Source organism: Maniola hyperantus, chromosome 13, assembly GCF_902806685.2.
Source record: "Maniola hyperantus chromosome 13, iAphHyp1.2, whole genome shotgun sequence".
In the NCBI taxonomy this organism is placed as follows: domain Eukaryota; kingdom Metazoa; phylum Arthropoda; class Insecta; order Lepidoptera; family Nymphalidae; genus Maniola; species Maniola hyperantus.
The window spans coordinates 8,455,750-8,483,337 of record NC_048548.1 but is presented as its reverse complement, the minus strand read 5'-3'; the positions used below and the strand labels follow the sequence as shown (position 1 = coordinate 8,483,337).

The 27,588-nt window shown below is 35.6% G+C and overlaps 1 protein-coding gene and 1 long non-coding RNA gene across 7 annotated transcripts; one reads left to right on the top strand and one right to left on the bottom strand.

Annotated features, from left to right (window-relative positions):
* Positions 1-209: 209 nt before the first annotated feature.
* On the top strand, positions 210-27,408 carry LOC117987978 (G protein-activated inward rectifier potassium channel 3-like). 6 transcript variants are annotated; one of them, XM_034975066.2, is made up of 4 exons: positions 210-487; positions 6,136-6,575; positions 13,680-14,737; positions 26,916-27,408. In XM_034975066.2, exons 2-4 carry the CDS (start codon positions 6,274-6,276, stop codon positions 27,140-27,142), a joined length of 1,587 nt encoding a protein of 528 aa, XP_034830957.1. In that variant the 5' UTR covers positions 210-487; positions 6,136-6,273; the 3' UTR covers positions 27,143-27,408. The 6 variants fall into 6 exon arrangements, with proteins under 6 accessions (XP_034830957.1, XP_034830960.1, XP_034830959.1 ...); XM_034975069.2 differs by lacking the exon at positions 26,916-27,408 and adding an exon at positions 17,932-20,195; XM_034975068.2 differs by lacking the exons at positions 210-487; positions 6,136-6,575 and adding exons at positions 8,187-8,533; positions 13,188-13,392.
* Positions 6,416-8,217, bottom strand: LOC138403171 (uncharacterized). The gene is made up of 3 exons (XR_011237469.1): positions 7,746-8,217; positions 7,046-7,199; positions 6,416-6,538 (listed from the first exon to the last, which is right to left on the bottom strand). It is a non-coding gene; the product is annotated as an uncharacterized lncRNA (long non-coding RNA).
* Positions 27,409-27,588: the final 180 nt, after the last annotated feature.

Below are 27,588 nucleotides of genomic sequence, written 5' to 3'. Positions count from 1 at the left end.
TCTGGTGAGAATAATTACTATGATGATTTTAAAATGTGTAGGTATGTACCACTTTTTAACGCAGGTTTGGTGTTTGATTTTGATTCTTATTGTCAACATGTACCTATGACGGACATTTAAATCTTATCTGCAGAGGCTAACAGTGAAACACCGTCAATTGTTTCCGAGCGCGTGGCTAGTTAACAAATAAAGTCGGTTCACAATTGGCTTAGGTACCATTGCACGCCTGCCAGTCATAGCTATCCAGGCATTCTGATCGCACGTAAGGGATTAATCCAGTCCTGGAACGAAAACGATTGTTTATCTGTGATGTGAAAGTTTACGAAACAATCCCGTTGATAACCCTAAAATCATGCTATCCGGCCAATATGACATAAAGTGTCGATGAAAGATAAAAAATCATGTTAATGCAATGAATGTGACAATAATTGTTTGTTTTGATGTTCGATGTTTAGTTTTCAAATTGTTTACGTGGAAACGAGAGATGGTAAGTATAAAAATTTGGGGTTTCAACTCTGTAGGAGTAGGTACCTACCTAACTGCTTATGTTGATTTTGATCTATAAAATGAAGTTGTTGGTTGAAATCAGCTGTGTATACAAGATCACGTGGGTGCATACTGTGTAATTTAGATCAGCTTATAAGAAAGATAAGCTAATAAAAAAGTTGACATGGTTTGAACTGTAAATATTCTCTTCTAACGCCTCTACATTTGAATTGTACCTACTATAATCATGTCATAATCATACAGATCTAATATAATATTAGGGATCTTTCTCATGACGTAAATGGGCATTATGCGATCGTCACGCTTTTCCTTTCTTTGATCGTTACTCGTTAGACAGTTAGTAAGTGTTTATTTACATACTTAAGAGTTATCTGGTTCAACTATTTCGAGTTATAAGTAAATAATGCTTTACTTTTAACTAAAATCAAAAGCGACTAGACTATTAAATTTGACCTTAAAATTATTTATTAAAATCTACAAAAATGATAAACTTGTCATGTAGGTACGTGTTATAAATCAAAGTCCTTTCAACAACTTATTAAGTTTAGCCGTTAGCTTTATTTAACAGGATCAAATATGTCTAGGTACATTACTTACATTATAAGCTTTTAAACAATCATTGATATTTTTAGGAAACTGGTTTTTAACGTGTAGTTAGTTACTTAGGGTATTGGTAGGTAGATATATTTTTTATTTACTTTACTCTGACGACTTAATTAGGATTTTTGACGATTTAATTATTTATTTGTTTGTGATTTCATTATAATAAGTGTGCTTGTCAGAAACTTTTAATTTATCTCTTTAGCTATAATCAGATACCTACGATATCACGATAAGATTTTAACGTCTAACGTATCTAAGTGCTTAAATCTCATAGGTTTTGACAGTGACATAATTTAAATGACCCCGTAATTGAATCAACGATGTGTACATATATTTGGTGTCGGTAGAGTCATTTTTGTGACTCATTCGAGTTTTTGCTACTAAGTAGGTACTTAAAAGTTTGAAATTCTTCTATAACCTTACGTATTGGTTTAGATGTGGGTGACAATTTTCTTAATGAATCTGTAACAAACATCGCGTTACTAACCAGAGATCTTTAATTATACGAACCCTACGAAGTGCGAACTGCTTTAAGATAGAGTTGGAAATCATGATAATTCAGGGAACATTTCTGTACATTAGTTAGGTAATCCTATTTCTAAAAAGTGTGATTTGTAAAAAAGTAATCTATCAAGTATACAAGTTACAATTAAAACTGACCTACCTACTGAGAAACCCAAGTTGAGTTGGAGAACACACAAGAGATAAAACACATCCTGTTATGAGATCAGAGTTATGCAAGCAAACGGATATTTAGGGCTAATCATATTAAATCAGAGCCTGAACTCAAAGCACCGGCTACTCGCAATAAATTGTCCCCAAAATAGAGAGTTCCTGCTGCGGTGGTCATAGTTTTAACTGACAGTGCTTTGATTGAAAATAGAAATGGTATATGGTATGTTTAAAAGGATAATAAGATTATGTATGTATGTACGTACCTTATTGCACCACAAAAAACAAATAACGGGTTACAAAAAAATTTTAAATCGATCTCTTCCAGACAACATTAAGGCTAAGGAGAAAACGAACAAATGCACAGTGGAAGGTGGTATTATGTTTTAGATTCAAAATAATCTCATGTACGTTTTTTTTTGTCTTATAATGTTAAACAAGCAAATGGTTAGATGGATCACTTGATTGCTGATTGTTGGAGCGGAGTCTGTAAGTCTTTCAAATACTCTTTTTAACCATGATAGATATACTTACTCGTAGATTGATAGTAGGTATCTTATAAAAATTTACACATGGTAGGTGGTATTTATAATTTATAACAATGCCTACAATTCATTTAATCATATCAATGTCATAATTTCCTGTTAAAAATATGGAAATCGTGTTCTATGATCATAATTTTATTTTATTGTTTGGATTTTTCTAAATTACGTGGTTATATTTATCCAACCCAGGATTTCGAGTTTTGACTTTTTAATAAATGATGATATTATTAATGATTAAATAACTCAAAATCTTTGTATAATGCCTAAGTTCAAACACGACCATTTAGTCGAATGTGTTAGTTAATTGTGACGTTTGACTTTGAATAATTTAATTTATAATCCAATACCCCCATTTAGACTTCCGTTAGGATCTAGGTATAACCTTGCTTCACCACAATCAATGTTTTTGACAATTTTAACTGTAGGCACCATAATTTGCAATGAGATGCTGGTTAGGTAGGTTGACCGGTTTAACGCAATGAAGGCTCATTGCGTTAAACCAGTCAACAAAATCAGTCAAAAACCTATAGATACCTATTATGTCTTCTGTGTTGCATTCTGTACTGTAAATCACTGGATTCGGTAATTATAATTAGCTTGACAAGTAGTCTCAGGCTAGTCTTTAAAGTAGTAATTAATTACAATTCAGACACGGCAATTGAGACTGGCCTTCGCAACAGTCCAGGTATAAGTTTGACAGACGTAATGGATCTATGACACGTCATAGTCACACGTTTCATTGAGCTAATTACCAAAGACGAACAAACTAGGGGCACGATATTATGGAGATGATGCAAAAAGCTGTAATACGAGAGGCTAAAAAGAAATGCACATAAACAAAGAAATAAACATTAAAAAATTAAGATAGGTAGATACGATTAGCTTATTGCTTTGACGTGATCTCTATCAGGCAAATACGTTACAGAGGATTTAATGACTAGTGAGAAAGGGTTTAGGCCTTGGGGTATCGTGTGATTGCAGAGCGCTGAAATATGTTACTTGCGAGAATGTTGTATAAGATAAGGACACCAAATAGAGATGGTAGAGTTACAAAGAATCACTACACCCTCAAATCATACATTCAGACGAACGGCTGGAGGCAACCAACGCATTACGCAGCTTAATCAGTGCAATTACTACCTACTAACGTCACGAAGCTTTAGTAGATAAGGGTTTAATTTCAAGCCATAGCCTGACGGTCAAGATAAAAATTGATAAGGGTAGAGGGTAAAGGTAGATAATCAGTATCATACTCATTGCACTACTGTCGTACTTATCTACTCCTTAAAAAAAACGAGCAGTTGGGTCACCTGGTGTTAAGTGATTACCACTGCCCAAACATTGGCAGTACCAGTGGAAGTCCCTTCAAGAGACCTATGTCCAGAAATTGACGTCTATCGATTGATGATGATGATGATGATATACTTGTAAAAAATAAATATATGTACTCATAAGGTATAGCGCAGAAACACCTATCATTTCAACGTTCTTCATAGTGCATGAGGTTGGAACGGAGAGTCTGTTTTGATCGACTCCACACTATTGACGTTTGTTGGTCGTTGGAGCGTTGGATTGTTAGACGACTGTATGGAGCCGGCATAAGAAATCTTTGTGGTACAAACTATTTCATAAAAATCGGTTTAACAGATGGACCATGAAAATCTAGCAGACGACAGACTAATACAATAGTATCGAAGTATGGATTCCGTGATCAGGATAGAGCCAAAACACCTTCACATGCAAAGGAAAAATTATGTAATCTGAGATGGCACGTGAACATTTGAATGATGTACCTACTCACTAAAAACGTTTTTTTACCATTTCGTTATTCTTAATTTAATTATTAATCATTATTTTCGGGGTATTAAATTAAACGTTATAATAATACCACCGAAATCTTTAAATAGTTTTGTGCATAACTAATGTGAAACTAACATTGTATTATACCTACCTACCATTACTTAGGTATCTAACAAACACATGAGTCAGTCATATGGAATCATGGAATTAAGAGTTGAGGGATGCGATTATAGTCTGCAATCTTTCTATAATAGGGGAATAAAGTTAACTATTTTACGAGGTTTTCCGCAATGATAGAACAATCCTAGTGGGAGGAAATAAAGGCATCCGTAGTTGTCATAGAGATCGACCATATCCTAATGAGTGCAAGGACGTAGCGTGTCAAAACGCCGGAACTCGGGATGATAACAATTTTCAAGAAAAATTGCCAACGATACCTAAGTGATCACGAGGAATGTTGTTCATTCTGTGTTACCTCATTGTCATACTGTGTACTCTACACTGTTCATTGTAGCCGTAACACCAAACTTAAAACTTTGTAACAGTCGCGGTCCACGAGCAAACGAATCACCGAAACGAATCAAATGTATTCCCTTGTGTACTTATTTGTATTATTTGAAAACTTTTGCGGTTACGTGTAAATGTTTTCTTTATTATTTTATTCATTGTATTTGTGTAGATAATTGTATATAAAGTTAGTTTAAACATCGCAGTTGCAGCTACTCATCAACAGATGGCGCTATCTAAATTCTAACAACTTTAACAGCGATAACTGATTAGAATTTAGAAAGCATATGTTACTATTTTATATCTAGCTGCCCCGGCGAACTTCGTACCGCCTAACAGTTGATTCTTTTTCAGGATTTTTTAATTTTTTTTCTCCGTAAGAACCATCCTCGTACTTCAAGGAATATTATAAAAAAAGAATTAGCGAAATCTGTTCAGCTATTCTCGAGATTTGCGATCAGCAACACATTTATTATTGGGACACATTTATTGGGAGAATTTTTGTTTTACAAAAAAGGGCAATACGCGCAATTTATAACTTAAGACCACGCGATTCCCTTCGAGAGAAATTTAAGGAAATAGATATCCTTACTGTAGCCTCTCAATATATTTATAATAACATAATTTTTGTAAGACAAAATATTCTTAGTTACAAGAAAATTGGTGATCTACACAATAGGCTAACTAGAAACAGAGACAAACTTGCAGCTCCTGCCTTCCGCCTCAGGAAAGTCCAAAAGTCATTTGTGGGTATTGGTATTACCTTTTATAATAAAATCCCGCAAACTATTTTGGACTTACCTTTGCACAAGTTTAAAAAATCTATTAAAAATATGCTCCTGAAAAAAGCATATTACACAATTAAAGATTATCTAAATGATAAAAGAGCGTGGATTTGACCTGCAGCTCGTTCCAGCAACGCACAAGACTGCAAATACTATTTTATACATGGCATAATTTGGTACCTATATCAAATATTTGAAAAGAGCAACCGCCGAGTTTCTTGCTGGTTCTTCTCGGCAGGAAAGGCATTCCGAACCAGTGGTAGATGCATCCGACTATTCGTAAGCACTTGTATAAGTTTATACGAATAAAAAGGATTTTCATTTTCATTTTTCATTTTCATTTTCATTCAGCGATTCATTTTTATATATAGTATATATATAATATATATAGTAGATAGATAGACATTTGCCTACTACTACTAGCCACTAGGTTATTCTAATCAATGAACTTGAATATTTTATCAAAGGTTGATTTTTGTACAGCCATGTTACAAATTGATGTCTTTGAATTTGTAAAAATAATAGAGCCTTTTATAGGTATGTTTTGTTCTGTGTCAATCACAAAATTCTAAATTGCAGTTTGTTTTAAACATGAATCAATCTAAGGATATCAATAAAGTGCCTAGGTACTAGGTAAAGTGCCTACCTATTAATGTACCTTTACTCAAAATAAGTAAAATACTTCAGTTTTCTGATCTAAGCAAATTGTTTTTCAGATTCACTTCAATGATTTCCAATAACCCGATCGTCGAAACTACAAAAATGATCAACTATGATCAAATACAAAACCACGAACGCGTAACCTGACTACCGGAGCTTCCTACAGCATCCATACATTTACTAAGACAGTAAATATGAGTGCAGAAGATTTGCCCTCATATGAAATGCAAGTAAGGAAAGATGACGGACAAAAGGAAACAAGGACGAAGCCTGGGCTTTCTGCTGGCAAGATATTCTACAAACCTGGTGTTATTGAGGAGGCGACTGATGAGACGAGTGCACTAGACAGCTCTGTCATGGAGTCCCCGATGCTAGGAGTCGGATATGGAGGCAGCGGGTTCCTAAGGCCGCCAATGCAGCACACAGCCAGTCTTCATAGGATACCTACATACAGCAGTTCTATAGGTTACAGCACTGTATACAGACATGACTGCAGGTTTGTATTAACTTAAGATTATATTATGTACCTACTTCTAACTCTTCAGAATTAAGCATTTTTTAGGAATATCACTTGCTATAACGGTGACAGAAAACATCTCGAGGGAAACTGAGAGCTCTCCATAATGCTCTCAAAGGTGTGTGAAGTCTGCCAATTCGCACTGAGCCAGCGTGGCTGACTTGGCCTAAACCCTTCTCATTCTGAGAGGAGACCCGTGCCCCGTGCTCAGTAAGTAGAGGGCTGGTGATAGGTTGATCATGATGATGACAGGTACCTACTACCAGTACTATCTCTACCTAAACTTTTGAAAAAATGGTGCCGGAGTTCGGACATTTTAAAGATGGATGAGTGACGTCATAAACATTCGTAACGACAAACAATGGGATTAGTAGATATTCTTTATCTTCCTCAAATAGCTGATATGCCTTTACAGGTTATTAACAAAAGGACAAACCTATATCAGCGACAGGTCGAATGGCAATTGGGGCATGAGGCTCGCCCGCACTGGGTTAGCGCAGGGGATGTGCGGGTGTGCGGGGCGTTCCCTCCCTGATTGCCATCTCGGCGCAAAAAATGAGCCAGCCCTTCTGTCACCAGATGAGGCTATTAAGCGAGGTTAAGCTGAAAATTGAAAAAAATGAGTGTTTCAATTAAGTTATCACTTTTTACCCGACAATGGCCAGAACCAAAAGAAAGGGTTATTATTTCAGTAGTTTAAATATGTATGTTTCACCGTAGCGCCTATTAACTATCAAGCCGATTTTAATGAACGATGACATTATTATAGTCCGGGTGACATGAGCTAATTTTATATGATCAAAATCAATAATATGGCGGAACATCCAAAATAGTTGTGTCATTTTTTTTTCGCTAATCGTATCGAGTAGGATGTTAAATGAAAGAGAAGAAAATTCTGAGTTCATAAAATATATGAATATAGTAAATAAAATATTCAAATATCCCAAGCAAATGAGAAAACTATTATAAATATCTTATTGGTGCCTATATTTTCAGGGTTTATTAAGAGGAATAGTCGGGTTTCACATTAAAGTTTGATTATAGATTATATTATAAATTATTATACAATACTAATCCATATCCATACTTTTATTATAAATCCAAACATAATATGTCTGTCTGTCTGCTAGCTTTAGTATATGTACTTACCTACTGCGGCTCTTTCGTACGGGTCTTACGGCCATGACCTCTTTAGGCGATAAAGCTAATACAAAATGAACTACTTAGTATTGCTGGACATAGGTCTCTTGTAGGGACTTCCACAGGCCAAGGTCTTGCGCTTCCAGAATCCAGCGGCTCCCTGCGACTCGTTTGATGTCGAAAATGAACTCAGATTACTAAAGACAGGTACCTATACTTATTGTAAATCTCAGATCTCAGAATCTCTTGACTCTGATGTACTAGATATTGTAAATAATTGCATCTTATCACTTTCATAGCACAAAGTGATTCAGGGTCCTTCACGGCTCAATATCTAATCGGGGAAAAGATAAATTCCACACTTATCGAAATAGTTTAAAAAAATATTTGCACAAGACAATACATGTGCGCGATTGTTTTAATACAAAACGATTCAGTGTTTCAATCATTTCTTCAAAAAACTAGTTTGTCACTTCTTCAAAGTGTCTTTAAACTCTGAAACTACTTATAAGTAAATTTGTTAAGCAACAGGATACCCGTTAAAATGTTAGCCACATAATAATGTTAAATAACTTTGTCGTGATGATATTATATGCGTCTTATTTATTGCTGACTTAAGAGGTTTTTTTTTTAAATAAGTGGGATTCCAATAGAGGTGAAGTGCTTCAAGATGAGACGCAGACGTAAATAGTTAAATGATAAGGTGACATTATCGTTGTTGACCAAGTGTGTGCTACTTTCGTACAATAGTTAGCAGTGACAAGGTGGTATCTTGATGGGTAATATAATAAAACAAAGTTAGTATTATCAATTGATTAAGTATATTATTTTTTAATCACATGTTTTTGCTTATTATATATATAAGCTATGTAGATATAGGCTATGTCACAATAACATTTTTCAACAGTTGAACAAGAATATAATTGTGACATAGCCTCTTCACTCGTTAGAAGTCTCTCTTTACTTCGTTTGAAGATAATACTTAGCCTAATCACACACCTATCCTAAGATAGGTATCATTGGAAGCCGTGATAAACTAGTGTTTAAGACGTCCGCTTCCTAATCGGGAGGTCGGGGGTTTGATCCCGGTCACGCACCTCTAACTTTTCGGAGTAAAGGTGCCTGTCCACAGAAGCGGGGCAGAGTGGAGATGTGTTGAGCAGACCAATCAGATTATCGGTAAATAACGTGATAATTTTATTCCGTCATCTGACAAAACTATGATTGGTCAACTATAGACATCTCCGCTCTGCTCCGTTTCAGTTGACAGGCACCCTTAGGTAGGTATGTTTTAATCAATTGAATATCGCTTGCTTAAACGGTGAACGGAAAAAATCGTGAGAAATTTGTATGCCAGTTCTCCATAATGTTCTCAAAGGTGTGCAATTTGTGAAGTCTGCCAATCCGCATTTAGTCAGCAGCGTAGTGGCCCTTCTAATTCTGAGAATAGATCTTGCTCGGTAGTGGGCCGGTGATAGGTTGATACTTGATAATATTGATGATCAATCCTAGACCAAATCGAATATGCAATATCCATTTTAATGAGGTTTATTTTTTTCATGTACCTAACTAAGTAATAATGATTACTAACTACTAGGTAGGTAGTCAATTATCATGCTTACCTAACCTAGGTGGTTAAGACATCGGCCTCTAACACGGGGGGTCTGGGGGTTCGTTGTGTTTTAATCTGTAGTTGCGAAAGAATAGATGCGTTTGTGCGTTTGGCAGTCCACGAAAATAATACATTGCATTCGCCTTCAGTACAGATTCGATTATATATTAATTCGATATTTCGTTAATTTCGAACGCATCAATTCTCTTTGTGGAGAACAAGCGCGTCCATGTCCTAGTTTATTATACTTAAACCTACCCTCTTAAAACCTCAAGAATCATTGACCTTGGTTAAAACAAGCATTATCAAATAAGTACCATTTGCTGATTACATGTTAACGTAGAAAAGCTACAACAACTATCCACATAATCCTCCACTATTACAGTTAATCTCGTCTTAAATTCACGTTAACACCGTCACTTATCAAGGTCTGTAAATAGGTTGTAAGACGGTCGAACAAGGGGATAAACTTAATCTGCCAAATCCACCAAAATCAGTAAACATTGATACACGTCTAGATAGCATGGTGATTAATCACGTCATACAATCTTTCTACAGAGAAGAAATTGTGTTAAAATGTCTAAAACAATATAACTTTATCTTCATATAATAATAGGTAATCTTTAATTAAGTAATGTTACCTATTACTAACACAGACTCCACGTTATCGATAGATATAAAACACAATTCAAGTTTGTTAGTTATTTGTTATAAGGAACTAATTATTCAACGTCAATTTAACACACGAAATGGTAAAAAAAAAATTAAGACATTTTTGTATACCTACGGAAAACATAGTCGAATATAAAAATTGATTAACACAAACGGGCGGTCACTCATATAGAAAGGTTTTTCCTATGCAATAGAGCATTGACGAATAAAAACAATTACCTAAGTTAGACATTTTTGCGTAGGAGTGGTCAATGAAAGGAAAAATGTAGACCAATAAAAAAAATAAGTTATACACTATTGCATTTACCTAGAACTGAAATTCCGTATAAGTAAGTATATATATATTTTAAAGAACAACTTTTACGTCATGGTCTACGAGTTTAAAAACGAATATTCGTAACGTCTTTTTAATTGAGATAGGTAATAAAGCTTTTATTGATAGGCTTAATAACATAAAAGAGATAAAATTTCATAATCTTCTTTATTAAGTAATAGTTTTATTGCGACAACCAACTCATACGAGTGAGTGAACATCTGACGGGCCCGGAAAAGTTTGAAAATGCTGAACAACATCATGTCTCTATGTGTTCTATTCTATCTTCAGTCTTTACACCTCTGCCAATTATTTCGTTGTTTTGAAATAAACTGCATCCATTATTTAAAAAAAACACTCTTTTACAAATTGTTGCCTTAGAGGTCCTGTGTTGTTTACGATGTTTACTCATTCTTATAAATGTGAAAGTGTGTTTGTTTATTGGTTTGCCCTTCAATCACATCGTAACGGAGCAACAGACCAATGTGTTTTTTTGTATGGATGTAATTTAGTGATTGAAGAACAAACCAACAAACAAACACACCTTATAATATAATATGGGCTGTGTTTTTGTATATAAATACAGAACTTAGCTACTTGCAGTCGACACGCGTTATGCACAAGTCCATGATTACTTGCGGGGACAATCTGCAAGGTGTCGCGGCTTGATTCATTCTGATTTATATCTCTTTGATCGGGAAGTGGTCTTTGGTTGCTCTTTATTTATAGATCAGATACTACGCGATGTCGTTCCTCCCTTATCGTCATATCAATGGTTGGACGTGAACCGGTGCTCTATTTTAGAGATTTCCATACTCCATAGTCTCTTTAGTCACTTGATCCATTGTCTCTACAACTCTCGTCAGATGTCGTCTTTCGAGTTATAATATGCCTCATCCATTATCGCTTCAGCTTTGCAACTCGTAGAACTACGTCGGTTAGGTACTCTAGTCCTCCTACTAAGTACGTATTGTCTCATTTTCGATTAATCAAGTCACACGTTTCCAGACGTCACTGAGGTTGCATTGGTGCTAAAGCCCAATTTTTAATGGCCCTGTCCATACGATACGAAGTAATATACAAAGCAATGATTCTAAGTCAACGGAAAGTGCCCTATAGGTTTCTTGACAGACAGAAAACGAAGTGATCCTATAAGCGTTTCTTTTTCATTTTGAGGTACGGAACCCTAAAAACCTAATAACTAAGTAAAATTAAATAAATAGTTTTAAAATTTTAATTAATTTTATCAAAATTGAAAATAGATCTCTGAAATAAACACGAGTCATGGTTGATATTGATAACCGTTAACGTTAACGATTACCCTTTTTATGAATAAAGTATTGTGTGGACAAATGTAAGGGAATTAGATATTAATAGTGACGTTTTCCTAATCTGATAAAATATAATTGTTTAGTATTTCGGACGATAATTACAGTTTTCACGGATTCTGATCGAACAAACCCATTCCTCTGAGTCCTCGCGCATTCGGAATATTTCGATGATCATGCACACTCAAACAGCGCAAATTAGTACTGATTCTGTTATCACGATCGATTCAGTATTTGCCTATCTGTTTCAATAATAAATAAGCAAATCGTGCATCGGTCTGTGTAAAGAGGCGTGGTGGAGAACAAATTAACTTGAAACGACTAAGGCAACTTGTAAATAAAGTTATTTACATCGTACGTCTAAGTATTCATTTATACGAAAATTCAATACATGTTTTTTCGTCGATGATAGATTTGCGCCTCTTTTTTTATTCGAATTAGTTTAATTCAACCAACAAGAACTTCAGAACGTTAAATCGCCGAAAATCTCTAACAATTTTATTTTTTTCTCTCTTGAAAAAATTCCAGTATTTCAACTCTAGATAGTTACGCTAAAAAATGAACGATGAAAAGTTTACAAGCAGGTTCTCACATTATAGATTCAACCTAGTGGTTGAATAAAAATATAAACTTTGATACAGATAATTATATAGATGGAAAAAGAAATATAATTTTCGCGAATTACGTAACTAATTTGCGTGACGTGTAAAGTTTTCAAAAATAGCCTTCCTGCGTAAATTGTGCGAGAGTAACAAATTAGTAGTTTAAATGACGAGTATTATTGGCACATTAATTTACACTAACCGATCACTTATTAAATGGGAAACTGGAAAAGGTGTGGCTCATACATGACTATCAAGCCCCGGGAGCACACTGCACATCACACCATACTTGCACAAAAATGTTGGACGAAAAACAATTAATGATCACGATGTATGTACCAGCTTTGCATATTTCTCACTATTATCTATCTCTTACTCAATATAAATAGTTTACTCGTGGACTACTAGCTGATGCTCGCGACTTCCGCGTGGATTTAAGTAATTAAAATCCCGAGGGAATTCTCTGATTTTCCGGTATAAAAATAACTTGTCACTCTCTCTGGTATTTAATTCGATTCGTTACGGCGTGATTGAAGACCAAACCAACAAACCATTTATAATATGGGTAGTGAATAGGTACGTATATCTTACCTATGGAGTTTCTTTTAAATCGCTACCTACTTAAAAATAATATTGTAATTGGATGCAATAGTAATTTTATAGAACAGATTTAGCACAAGTAATCGTATAATACCCATTTTCATGCCTTATTAAACAAGTACGTACGTACAGTATTCACGTTCAAAATCGACTGACAAACATTACGGGGTGTAAGCGTCAAAATAGGTACTAACGATAATTTGTTTTCCGAGACTGATAATTTTTGATACAGAATTTCGCGATACAATTATAAAACGTTTAACGCGTCGTAAGAGCATGATAGAGGCAGTCGTGATCGAGGCATTATCGCGTGCGATGCTTCAGAAGGCACGAGAGCTCCGGGGGATGGTGGCGCAGACGATCGCCTACGAGTGAGCCGCGCGCACGACAACATGCACGCCGACCCGGAGTCCCCAGCCAGCCGCGAGGAGGCCCAACTCCTGCCCGACGAGTGGCTCAAAGTCAAGGTGGTCCCAGGGAACGGCAGCCTCTCCCCGGGCGTTTACTACCCGACGGGCTCGAGCAAGAGGTTCGATCCACGACAACCTGTGCCGTCTTCGCCCACCAAAACCCTGTACTGTTTCGCTTACTGTTTGTTTTATGTTTTGTGTCACCAGTGGTCTATAATATGAGAAAACATTTCAATTATGTTTATGTTTTATTGTTACACATTAAGAATATTAACATTGACGAAGGCCGTAGCGTCGTCGTAGCTCGTGATCTACGCGTTCACACTTATATTCCATCTGCATATGTTTAAGCAGAATCATTGAAACGGAACGATATGTAATCAATATTTTGTATACTTGTTTACAGGAGTCGCTCGCACAGACACGGCGCTTCTAGAAGAACAAGACGACGGGCGGTTCTTAAAAATGGCGAATGTAATATTCTCAAGTCACGGATCTCACAGCGGCGTTTGCGGTTTCTTCAGGACATGTTCACGACACTCGTGGATGCGCAATGGCGATGGACTCTACTTGTGTTTACGCTCTCCTTCATATTGTCCTGGCTGGGATTCGCTCTTATTTGGTGGCTGATTGCATTCACACATGGAGATCTTGAGCTGGATCATCTACCGCCTATGCAGGACAGCAACGGCTGGAAACCTTGTGTCTTTAATATCTACGATTTTACCTCATGTTTCTTATTCAGTATTGAAACGCAACATACCATCGGCTATGGTGCCCGTACGACGACAGAAGAATGTCCTGAAGCTATATTTATAATGTGCCTACAGAGTATAGTGGGAGTAATGATTCAAGCTTTCATGGTGGGAATCGTGTTCGCTAAAATGACGAGGCCGAAGCACAGGACACAAACACTTTTGTTCTCGAAATACGCTGTTGTTTGTCAGAGGGACGGTGAATTAAGTCTAATGTTCAGAGTCGGTGACCTGAGGAAGTCTCATATCATCGGTGCTAGCGTAAGGGCTCAATTAATTCGCTCCAGGACGACAAAGGAAGGAGAACTTTTGTCGCATTATCAGACTGAATTAGAACTGAATGCAGACGGTTGTGATAGTAATCTTTTCTTCATCTGGCCGATAACGATGGTGCACAGAATAAATGCTAACAGTCCCTTCTATGGAGTGTCTGCTGCGGATGTACTACAAGAAAAGTTTGAGATCGTAGTTATTTTGGAGGGAACAATCGAATCGACGGGTCAAACGACGCAAGCGCGTTCTAGTTATACGACAAGTGAAATAATGTGGGGACACAGATTTGTGCCGTTAGTGTCATACAATCGTGAGCGTCAGGGGTACGAAGTAGATTATTCTAAGTTCGAAGCGACTACGCAAGTCGACACGCCGCTGTGTTCCGCTAAGGAACTGGATGAGTTTTACGGGACTCAAGCTGATCGAAGATCAATGGGTGAGTGTTTTAGACTTATGACCGAGTGCTAAATGTGGTGGTGGAAGGATATTTGTGCAGAACTGTTTATAATCACTTTCATGTTTGCTTTTTGTGTCGGCTTATCTTAACATAAATGTTATTATCTCGTTGATAGATCGACATGATCAGTAAGTCTGGAGCACTAGATTATTGTGTTAACCGCAGTATCAAAGTTGCTAAATTCGAAATTCAAGTGTCGCAGATATGCATTTCCGCAATGCTTTGCTGAGAATTTATCTACGACATTATTTATCTAAGGTCAACAAACGAACTATCTCAGTTATTACTTCAAATGATAATACCCTATTTATTACCTAAGAATTGATTGCATGGTGGAATATCAACGTTCACATTAATATGCTCTTAACCTATATCGCACACAATCACCCTTATTTATTGATCGTTTGCAACAACTATACTGTTTTATTTTTCTACGATTATTTTTACTACATTATTATATTTCATTTCAAATCAATTTTACGAGATTTCCTTAGGGACAGAATTGTTTTATTTTGTTTTCTCTGTTGCTAAAAATTTGTTTAGGTAATGTTTATATTGGTAGTAATTTACTCTGATTCACATATTTATGGTTTCTGAGAACTTAGTGTGAACAAACGAGGGATATTAGTTGATGTAGATAGTTATGTTATACACTCACGTGATCTCTTGTCAAGCATGTCACACATATCTAGCTACAATACTAAATATATATACAGGTACAGTTGTACTTGAGCCTACTGTGATTGCAGTAATTGCAATGAAAGAATAGTGCGCCTCAGGTCCAAACAATCCTGAAACAATCAAAGACAATTTCGTAGCAACAACGTAGCACCAAAAAATTCGTAGCAGGTTTGATATAGTAGATTAAGTTACAATACAAGTAGATTGTGTCCGCAACTATGGGTTATTAAAAATCCCGTGGAAATAGTTTAATTTTCCGGAACAAACCATAGCTTATGTCCTCCCTTGGAAACTTCGATTTTACGGAACAAACCGTAGCCTGTATTCCCTGGATATTCCCTATCTCTGTAGCAAAGGTTAAAAACGGTTTTAACAGATGGGCTGTGAAACAGACAGACACTTTCGCATTTGTAATATTAATATGGATATGGAAGTATAGATTAGGTACCTATATACCTAATTATGTATTTGGAATTCAAGTATCCTTTTGGATGGATACATTCTAGGGTGGCTTTTTAGGGTGGATAAACGGAAGAAACCCAACTTACGAGTATACCTAACTTGACGTAATATTATTATGTGCGTTAGCGTAAATTTGACAATTATGTATGAACGGACAAACGTTGTGATTCGACGTAGAAAACCGTAACTTCGAACTCCAAAATTTCTATTCTGACGCTGTTATGCAAAAGATTTCATATTATCGATTTTTTCCCACCCGAATCTTAACAGGATGTACCACATCAAATATAATTCAATGCCAAATAATTCAGCACTCCCCCTTTTTTAGTACAGGATATACATACAAATAATATTTCACTCACGTTATAAGAACAATTGCCACCGTAAATGGCCACTTTACTGTCATTTGCCCGAAGAACATAAACAATTGCCTTTGTATTATTTAAATTATCAGACCGGTGATTGAATTTACGGCTTTACATTATTTACTAATCCGCTACGTTAACGTTTGCATTTCATGTAAACGTAATTAATATAATTATTTGCCTTAAATGTCGAATTTTAAGAGACTACAGGGTGGAACTTATTATTTACTATCTGATGTATGGATTGAGGTTTTAAAAATCCTGTGGGAACTATTTTATTTTACGGCATAAAAAGTAGTCACTCTCTAGGTCTTTAACTATAACCGTGCAAAAAACACGTCAATCCTATGTTCCGTTATGACGTGATTGAAGGACAAACCAACAAACATAACACTTTTACATTTATAATATTGGTAGTGATTCTCGCCAGGTTTTAGGCATGTCATTTTGTGCACCAGGCTCCAAACGAACCAGTAGATGTGAAGTTTATGGATGTAATATCTCGCATTTCGAGAATCGCCTACATACATAGATGCCTGCGTATTGTATACTGTAATTATTGTTTCCTACGTAGGTATGCTTGCTCTGGATTCTGGAGGGACGTTGTAATTTTTTTTTGAAATTATTTCTTGTTTATATGACGATCAGATATTGTATGTTCTAACTTTTCATCTAAGGCCTATCATTTAAATAGTTTAGCACTAGGTACATGCACATTGCACAATTCTGAATAAACATAGTATCATTAAGTTTGCATGTCATTATGATAATTATATAGCACTTAATAATTATTTAGGGCCAGTTGCATATCATTGGGTTAGAATGGCCTACAATACAATTTGACCACAAAAAAATCAAAGTGGGTTCCACAAGTTAGTATTTTTACCTCCACTTTGGTTTTATTGACGTTCTATATGTATACCTAACGTTAATCGTTAGGTAGTTTTAACCGCATGATATGCAACCGGCCCTTAGTATCAATAAAAAATTTAGAAACCCCATAAAGATTTCGTTACTTTTTGTTAAATATGATAATATTTTTTTGTTGATAATTAAATGAAACCTATACCTACTGATATTAAATTGCTTGCTGGATTTATTGTTTTTAATTAAAATACAGTTGAAATAGCACAAATTTTAGTAAGTATATAAAAGTGATTGTTTTTTGAAAAGGAGATGAATGAGTTTTCAATTGTAAATCTTAAATCATCGTAAAATTATATTATTATGGAGGAGTTACACTTGGTCGTTATGCCGTATTTGGGTTGGATATTATCCAAGTTTGGGCACCAAACACGTTGTTTATTTACATTGCGTTTACGCAGCCATAACTTCTAAGATTTACCCGAATTCAGACAAGTCTGAATACAATAAACGTGCTCGATATCGTTCATTTAGGGTATGTCCACACTGCGATTTTTTTTTGTAAAAAAAATAAACGGTACATATAGAAATTATTTGAAGCTGTACTCACTCGCGAACAATTCCCGAGTCGTACGTTTGTGCGGAAAAAATTGCACGGTGAAATTTTACAGTACGGTCTTATCGTTACACGTCTTGAACGTTATCCCAAATTCCACAGGCATTCAACGACCAAAGGTTATCCCACCATTTAAATTACATCTTATGAGTAGTTTGTAACTGTTTGTTTGTGATGTATCGCAGAGAGCACGGATCACTTGGTGCTTAAGTTGCCAGAGCGTCCCGCCCGCCCTGAAAGCCCCGCCCCAGCGCCCAAAGCCGAACAGAAGAACGGCGACTTCACTGTTACACTATAGAAAAAGTGGATTCCAGTACACATTGGGCCCAATATTTTCGGCATAATATTATGTTGATTAGTGTAAACGTAAACTCAAAGCAAAATGCCCATTTTACCCAAGGTTCGGCCATCAGTGTGACAAATACTAACTTACTATAAAAATACTTATTTACCTACTAACTAAAATATTACTGGTACCTATTATGCGAAACCCGCCGAAATTAAAAGGCAGAATAAAATAAAAACTCAATGACCAATTGTTTACTTTTAAACCATTTCTATTTAACTCTGTTCGTTTTATAGCAACTAGAATTTTTTTATTTATGCCTTACAAAAGTTTGTCAGAGTTTCTATGTACAAATCTATGACGTCAATAATTCTAATGCCTATAATTTTATTCACTGATGGGCGTGCCTTGGCTAAAACCCCTTTGTTGACTGGGCATTTGCTTTTCGCCAATATACTTGGTAGCTTATGAAAATCCAGGAAAACTGACAAGCAAGGCAGAGCTGGCCGCATGTGGCAACATACACCGTATAGCCCTATAGGTTTTGTAGGTATCACAGATAGGTATAATCGATTGCATGGAAGAGATCCTATTAATAAATGGACTGTAACAATGAAGATCATCGTTTCTCAATCTTGGTCTAAAGACCCCTATGAGGCTTGGATTTGGATTTTGTGATTGTGTTAAATCAATATATCTATATAAAAGTAAAAGCTGATTGACTGACTGACTGTGACTGACTGATTGATCATCAACGCACAGCTCAAACTACGGGACGGATCGAGCTGATATTTGGCATGCAGATAGCTATTATGACGTAGACATCCGCTAAGAAAGTATTTTTGAAAATTCAATCCCTAAGGGGATAAAATAGAAGTTTGAAATTTGTGTAGTTCACACGGACGAAATCGCGAGAATAAGCTAGTAATCAATATACATTGTTTTGGAATATAAATATGATACATAAACTTTAACCGCAAATATATTGTATCTTGTGATGCGTATTTTTTGGGTTTTTTAAATATGCTATTTAAACATAATAATATTAAGTAGGTTAGTTAAAATATTTAAGGGGTCATAATATTCGTACCTGATTTGTTAAGGGGTTGCAACTCGCAACGCTATTAATAAAAGTTGAGAAATGATGTCTTAGAAACTATACAGCATTGAACGGCCACAAAATTTTAGTATCTGGACTACGTCACAAAATATTAGTGACTGAACTGGTGTCAAAATGTGGTAAATACACCACTTTTTGACACCAGTTCAGTATATTAGTTCTGCCACGACTAACAAAAAATAGTGCTGTAATGAAATAGTTTTTATTTTCAATGCATAAATTCTGGTTACCAAATCATCAAGCCATTTAGTTTGGAGGTTGTCGCATGATTAAATTTTCGTGATATATTTTTATTTTTTATTTTCATGAGAAATGTTGTAATGAAGAATTTTATATAAAACATATTTAAAATAAGCCTTTTTATATACAAATAATATTATATTACAATACTACTTACCTACTTCTTATTTAAATTATGGAGTTAGAGCGTAGAGCGGCTGGTCCATTCTACTTTTTAATTTTTCTATTGTACGAGTAAAATGTAAGATCTGAATTATTGATGTTAACATCAATAATTCAGATCATACATTTTACTCGTTTACAGCCTAATATTATAATAACTAGTCAGCTGATTTATTTATTATGTAATACAAATCTTGCAGGAAGTTTTAATTTTCAAAAATATTTAACTAGGAGGGAAAATAAATATCGTAAGTGAAAGTTGTGCGAAAATATAAAAAGTATATTTTTATAATTATTATTTATTTAGCTGATGTGTGAAAAATATAATTTAAGAATCTCACGCGCAGTGATAGTTATTTGATAAAGTAAAATATTTACGGTCTTCCTGAAAGGTTGTGTAGGTATATGAAATATACGAAATATATTAAAAATACATTCCATAATAAAAATGTTAGCGAATATGTAGGTTTGAATGTAAAATGTATAAAATTTATTTAGCTTTAAGATTATACTTAATAAGTATTCGAAAAATTATAAGTTACCATTTACATATTATATTATAGAAAATTATATAAAATCTCATAAATTAAATTATTTTTGATGTTGGCATTTTGTTATCAATATTTATTTTATTGTAACAATATTTGGACCTACTTATGCAACATGGAACCAATCCACACACATGCCAAAATTGAGATAAGTATACAGAAAGCTTTTAAAATGCACCTTCTATCAACCCTGTAAAAATCAAAATGATCTGACAATTCTAACATAGTAAAACATTTCTATGACAAAGTTATCAGTCCACATTTTAACAGTTGTTCAATAAACTAACAAGATCCATGTCCCATGGTAACCTGACAATCTAAGAAATCATTGAATTTTTATTTTTTTCATAAAGACCCATACCACATGGTCCCTTTTTATAAATCAATTATGCAGAACCATGCGGGTTGGTTCTTGTTTGCAATAAAAATATGTCATAGTTCTATATTTTTACAAAGACTCACATTACTTGGTCCCTTGTTGATATAAATCAATATTTACAACATCTAAGAAAACATGTCCTTTGAATCTGTGTTGTTTAATAAATTTCTTGAAAAAAATTATTTTTTAAAGTCAGTGATACCTAGTTACATTATTGTGATTCGCTAGTTTTTCTAAATTCAATTCAATTTTTCCCAAAATAACTACATTTTGAGTGGTAATTTTGTTTTGGTATGAATATGGCAACTTAATCTAATTTAATGGTAGATAAGTAGGTAATATTACAAAGGCAACACTGTGCTTTAAAGCAGATTAGATCAGCTCGTTGTGTGATTTGTAAATTAATTTACTATTTCCAACAATGAAGAGAGAATAAATATCAGGAGACAAACTATGATTTCTAGCTGCCGCCACTTAATTTTTTTTATTTAGCTTTGACCCTTACCACCTTAGAGTAAAACTTAGCACAGATATTCCTTGAGTTATTCTAACATTAAGAAATATACGTCTATTAGGTCTTTTCGTCACCTATACCCCAAAAGTCAGTCAGTGCATCATATCGGTTATGACTTACGGTGCCGAAACATGGACACTGACAGCCAGGCTAGTCCACAAATTCCAAATCGCTCGAAGCATTTGAAGAGAAAAGTTCGAAAAGAAGTAATTCGCCATAGAACTAAAGCACATATAATAGATAATATGGCTCTTGAGGCTAGCACAATGAAGTAGCAGTGGGCTTGTCAGAAAACTGCTCAACCAAAGACTGTTGATAGCTGCTGAAATCGTAAGCTCCCCAGTGGCGACTTGGAAACTTGGAAAACGTATATCGGGACGCCCTATACGAGTATGGAGCACCCCCTGTGTGTGGAGCGATGACATTCAGAGAGTGGCTACCATCAAATGAATGCAAAAAGTTTAAGATAGAAGAGGCCTGTGTCCAACAGCAGATGCAACTATAAAAAGACGATGACTTTAAGCGTTTAACGTAGTTGTAGCGAATTTATAAACGAAATTTGCGATACGCACTTACCAAGTATAAGATATCGCACTACACCGATGATACTACCTTGTTTGCACCAGTGCTCGTCATATGGAAGAGCTACTTCTCAAAATGAAGTGTGTTAGTCTTAAGAGTTCAGATTAAAAATAAACCGCAGTAAATCTATGACGATGGTTGTAGACCGCACCAACAATAACTCGCCCGAAGTTACTCAAACTCTGAACTGGGAGGTTGTCCTATCCTGCATTTCTTGGTGCTTTAATCTCGAACAATGATGGTTGTGTAAAAGAAGTGAAGCGACTATGGCGATAGCAAGAACTGCAATAGAAAGGCTGAGGAAAATATGGAAAAACAGAAAGAAACATCACAAAAGCTACGAAGATCCGGCTTGTTTGGACATTTGTTTTTCTAATTTTTATACGCTGCGAAGATGTGAACTCTGCGACTGATTGAGAAGAAGATTGACGCTCTGGAGATGTCGTGCTGGAGGCGAAGAGTCTCATTGAACGAATTTCGCACCAACGACGTCTCGATACTCCAAGAACTGGGCATTAAACAACGTCTTTTGGCGCTAGTGCAAAGTCGCATGTTCTTCGGACATGTCTCCCGGCATTAGAGTGACTCCATTGAGCGTCTTGTAGTGCATGGCAAGGTGGAAGGTATCAGAGGGCGAGGAAGGTCACTTAAGCGATGGCCCGACCAGATTAAGTCCGCTGTGGGTGGTCTCGTGCACGAATGTACCAGACTTTCAGCCAGAAGGCGACAAGTGGCGAATGCTCTTGAGGCGTAAAACATCACTTCGTGAAAACGTCACTTCGTGATGACCACAGCCACTCTGCCAAGAATATTACGACGGAGCAGAAGAATATACGTGCAATCTAACCATTTTAGCCATCCTACCTGTATTAGCCTAACTTTGTGAGAAGTCTCTATTATTATTAAAAGAAAAGCTGACTGACTGACTGATCTATCACCACACAACTCAAACCACTGGACGGATCAGCTGAAATTTGGCATGTAGACAGCTATTATGACATCCGCTAAGAAAGGTTTTTGAAATTTAAAATAGGGGTTTGAGATTAGTGCAGTCCACGCGGACGTAGTCACGGGCACAAATGATAACTCATTCATGATTTTTATTTCATTTCAACAATAATTAATAGATAATATGCGTTTTTTTAATTTTTACTATAAAATTATGGCAATGTAACAAGGAACCAACCCACACACAGGTAATTTTCTACAAGGAACCATGACTTCTTTTTTATATTATTATGAAAACTGTTAATATTTTTCATCAATATTATATTTGTATAGATAGTATAAACTATTTCCTACAATATTGTGAATAAACTTTATTCAAAATAACAAACATATCAAACGTACACAAAATTTTCACTTAAACGGCTTTTTCTCAAAACTATCATCGTGTGGGTTGATTCCATGTCGCATAAGTAGGTCCATTTGTGTCGTCATAATATAACAAGCGATAGCAATCGCAGTTTGTATGAATAAATCTCCTTCGATGTAAATATTGAATGAATAATTTATGTTGTTATGTTGATTCGTGTTTAATTTACAATGCCTAAGCCTCACACTGTGAAGCTACATTTTAAACAGAGCTACTCAAATACTTAATAGAACATAAATATATTCTAGATAAATATATTTTTACTGTCAATATTGATGTACCTACTTATTTTTCTTTCTCGAACTAAATATTTGTACAGTGAAACTTCGTTACAATTGCCTACACAATTTTTAATGGTCGAATCCAACACCAAATTTCGACCATTCAAGGCTTTCGATTTATTTGCCGTACTAGGTACCTACACCGCATATTAATTGAAAGCTATTTGAAAGAATCATTGCTAAACTAAGAATTAGGCAGGTCAGGCAGGCAGGCAAAATCCTATCCCGTGTCCCTACTGCTTTTCTCCACGCCATATTGTTTCGTTATTGTCTTAGCTTATGGGATCATGTGAAAGGTGCCTTAACTGCTTTGGTTATGTTTCTGGAGGGGTGTGTAACATTTTATCATAATATTAATAGTTGTGTCTTTTTATTATATTAATAGTTGTGTCTTTAGAATATATTAGGCTACAATACAATAGTTATTTGTTATGCAAGGGTGCAAAGATGTTATTTTGTCCCGAGAATTCAAAGACTCGAGCGCAAATAAATTTGCACCCGTGTGAAACACACAACTTTTCATCTCACTACATCGAGGAAAACGCTAGATGATTGATACAAGAGGCGCCAGTACCGTGAAGGTTTCAATAAGAAGTTTCTATATTATTAGGCCACAAGTCGGGCAGTGAAGGAGGTTCTCACAGGAGGTTCTAATTAAAAAAGATTCTATAAAGATGAATAAAGTTTTTTTCAGGTGCGTTCAGAATTCAAATTTAAGATTCTTAGGTACCACAAAAAATCATTTTTATAATTCAATGAACTTCATTATATTGTTTACTCAATAAAGCTGAAACAGATTGTTTATTTTAATTACCTAAATAAAAATAGAAATGAATTAATTATATTTTAATTTAATAAAAATAAAAGTTCCAACGGGTCACTTAACAAGTAAGTAAATAATAATAAGTAGTAAAGACAGTAAGGACGAACCGCGTTTCTGAACGTTTCATTATCACGTAGTATTTTTAATTGAAAGAAAAAAGTAAGTAGGTACGTTATAGACGCATAGACGACAGTTCGTCACGTTCGAACTTCAACTCGTACTTTGCGCCCTAGGGAGCAAAGTTACCACTTTCCAGTCAGATTTCAAAGGGCAAAAAGATTGTTTCCGAGCGAGTGAGATGAAAACTGTATTTATAAAATTCAAAGTCCTGACTGCCTGACTTATACATATGTATATCATCACACAGCCTAAACCGCTGGTTCTAGAGACATGAAATTTAGAGGGTTGTGTTCTTTGTAAATAGCAGGTGTCCAGTAAGAAAGGTTTTTTTAAAATTCCATCCCTAAGTGAGTTGATTGAGGTTTGAAATTTATGTAGTCACGCGGACGAAGTCGCGAGCATACGCTATTTACCTGTACCCGTAGTACAATATTTTACGTCTCACCAAACCAAACCAAATTCGAGAGTCGAAATACTTCCGCGTTACAGTAAACTGGATCTCAAATGCCTGGTTTTAAAGCTCAAGTTTCTCGACACTTCTACAGCCAGCGCTCCAAGCGGAAACATTGCGAAATTAAAATCAGTGGCATTGAATATTTGACATCAATTCAAGGCTGTTTAGGTCCATTTTACTGTAACGCGGAAATATTTCGACTCTCGAATTTGGATTCGTTTGGTGAGACGTAAAATCTTGTACTACGGGTACTGTATAATAAGTAACTGCCTCGTTACTAGTTAGTCTAGTGGCTCTAGACTAGTGGGTAGTCATGTTCGACTGTAGATGGCGAGGTCCTGGGTTCGATTCCTGGGTCGGGCCAAAAATAGTACCTACCTAATATAATATTTTAATACTATAATATATATAGGTAGGTATTGGATTTTTCTGAAAAAAAATCTCAGTACTAGCACGGAGTTAGGAAGTTGGCGGTGTATCATCCCCGTGCTTTGGAGATCACGTAAAGTGTCGGTCCTGCGTCTGATCTCTCTCCAGTTGTGTCGGATTTCCGTCCCATCGAACTATGGGAGTGAGAGATTAAAGAGTGCACCTGTTTGCGCACACACACATAATATGCACTATAATATTATATCCCGCGCAGTTGGCATAAGCAATCCCTATCGAGATTGGCCGCTGGACAAAATTCGGTCGGAAGGGCATTATTATAGTATTAAAAGTAAGTAAGTACATATAAATGAAGTAAATAAAATAAATAAATAAAAATCTTTTTTATTCGAATAAACTTTTACAAGTACTTTCGAATAGTCGGATGCATCTACCACTGGTTCGGAATGCCTTTCCTACCGAGAAGAACCAGCAAGAAACTCGGCGGTTGCTCTTTTCAAATATTTGATATGGGTACAAGATTATGCCATGTATAAAATAGTATTTGCAGTCTTGTGCGTCGCCGGAACGAGCTGCAGGTCAAATCCACGCTCTTTTATCATTTAGATAATCTTCAATTGTGTAATATGCTTTTTTCAGGAGCATATTTTTAATAGATTTTTTAAACTTGTGCAAAGGTAAGTCCAAAATAGTTTGCGGGATTTTATTATAAAAGGTAATACCCATACCCACAAATGACTTTTGGACTTTCCTGAGGCGGAAGGTAGAAGCTGCAAGTTTGTCTCTGTTTCTAGTTAGCCTATTGTGTAGATCACCAATTTTCTTGTAACTAAGAATATTTTGTCTTACAAAACATTAAATGTTACACGTTTACATTAAATGTTATTTTATACGATCTGATTGCTATTTGACCTCCTCAATGCACAAAGGATTAGGTAAATACTATCACAGAGGTCAAAAATAATATTCTGTCTAGGGTCACATTGTAGACATAATAACAAAATAGCTATATGGGTACGACTATCGACAGATTTCTCCAGAAAACTTGTAGTCAGGGCATAGGTAGGTATATGCAATAGTCTCTTCTCATGGTTAGCAATTTTCAACATTCACTGCATCAGCTCCTACCACTTGTAAGTACATAGGTACCATCAGGCCTTTGGCCAAGGCCGTGTGAAGATACTAACAAAAGAACGATAAAAATAAACAAAACTCAGGTCAAAACCCATATACGGTGTACGTCTACATAATTCATTTTTTTAATTCCGACGTTTTTAGCCCACTGAATATTTGACCTCATTTCCAAGCAAAACGGCCTAAAACTTTACTCAAATTAAGTAGGTACAAAGTTAGTGATTTGGATTACTGAATACGTAGGTACCTATAAAATTAAACTCATTTTCAAACAAAACGGCCTAAAACTGTGCTAAAATTGAGTCCAAAGTTCGTGATTTCAATCAAAACTGATTAATTACAGTATAGTTTTAAAAGCTTCGGTTTTTTGCTCTTCTTGTAAAATTTTATTTTGTGCAATTGTTTTCCAGCTCCTATTAGGTATGTCTATAATGTCTATCTTTTCAGAGTTAAGTGTGTATTAAGTAATTAAATATCACTTGCTTTAACGGTGAAGGAAAACATCGTGAGGAGACCTGCATACCTGAGATTTCTGCATAATGTTCTCAAAGGTATGTGAATCCACACATGGCCAGCGTGGTGGACTATGCCCAAAACCCTTCTCAATCTGAGAGGAGACCCGTGCTCTGTAGTGAGCCGGCGATGGGTTGATCATGATGATGATGTCTATCGCAGGCAAAAATTCTCCTTTTAACTAAACCAAAACTTTAACTCCTAAGTACATTAAGAATATTTATAACAAAAAATTCTTTTCATATTTTCAGGCTACTCGTCGATACCAGAGAATTTGTATGAAAAGCCGTCTTCACCTCTTCCCAACATAACTGATAGATTGATGGTTGATGCTATAAGACGGGCCAGCTTATCAACAAAGCCAGGCCTTCCAAAATACCCGTCACACTACTTCAACAACGAAGAAAGCTCTTCATCGTCCAATGGAGAAGAAGAACCAAATAACTTCAATAATGACACGAGGAATGAAAAAGTCTAGGTGTAAAAATTATATAGCACCGCAAAGTAGGTACCTATTATTGACCGAGCGAAGCGAGGTCTCTGAGTCTACTTGAGTGAAATTGCACTTATTCGTCCGTCCGTCCGTCCGTCTGTCACAGCCTTATAACTTCTGAATTACTGAACGTAATCATAATATGTACACTGATAGCCTTCAGCCATATATTGCATAAAAAATCATTTTTAATGGGCATCAGGTGTCAGTATTTTTAGCATAACTTCACAATAAAATGTTAAGCTAACGCTGACAATGTGGCTAATTCCATTGTGCACAATCTCTAAACTAAACTAAAATGGAACGTCTAAATCTATTGCTATCCCTTTCATAATGTTGCTTGCGGAAAAGGATAGCACAAGATTTAGACCTGTTAATTTAGTTTAGTTTAGAGATTGTGTACAAGAGAATTGGCCCCATTATAAAACTAT

What these genes read in the sequence shown, in the direction of transcription:
- LOC117987978 (XM_034975066.2), top strand. Translation starts at nt 6,274, where the DNA reads ATGAGTGCAGAAGATTTGCCCTCATATGAAATGCAAGTAAGGAAAGAT. An exon ending in GTATACAGACATGACTGCAG is followed by an intron (nt 6,576 to 13,679) that starts GTTTGTATTAAC and finishes ACTTGTTTACAG; the next exon opens with GAGTCGCTCGCACAGACACG. An exon ending in AGCTGATCGAAGATCAATGG is followed by an intron (nt 14,738 to 26,915) that starts GTGAGTGTTTTA and finishes TCATATTTTCAG; the next exon opens with GCTACTCGTCGATACCAGAG.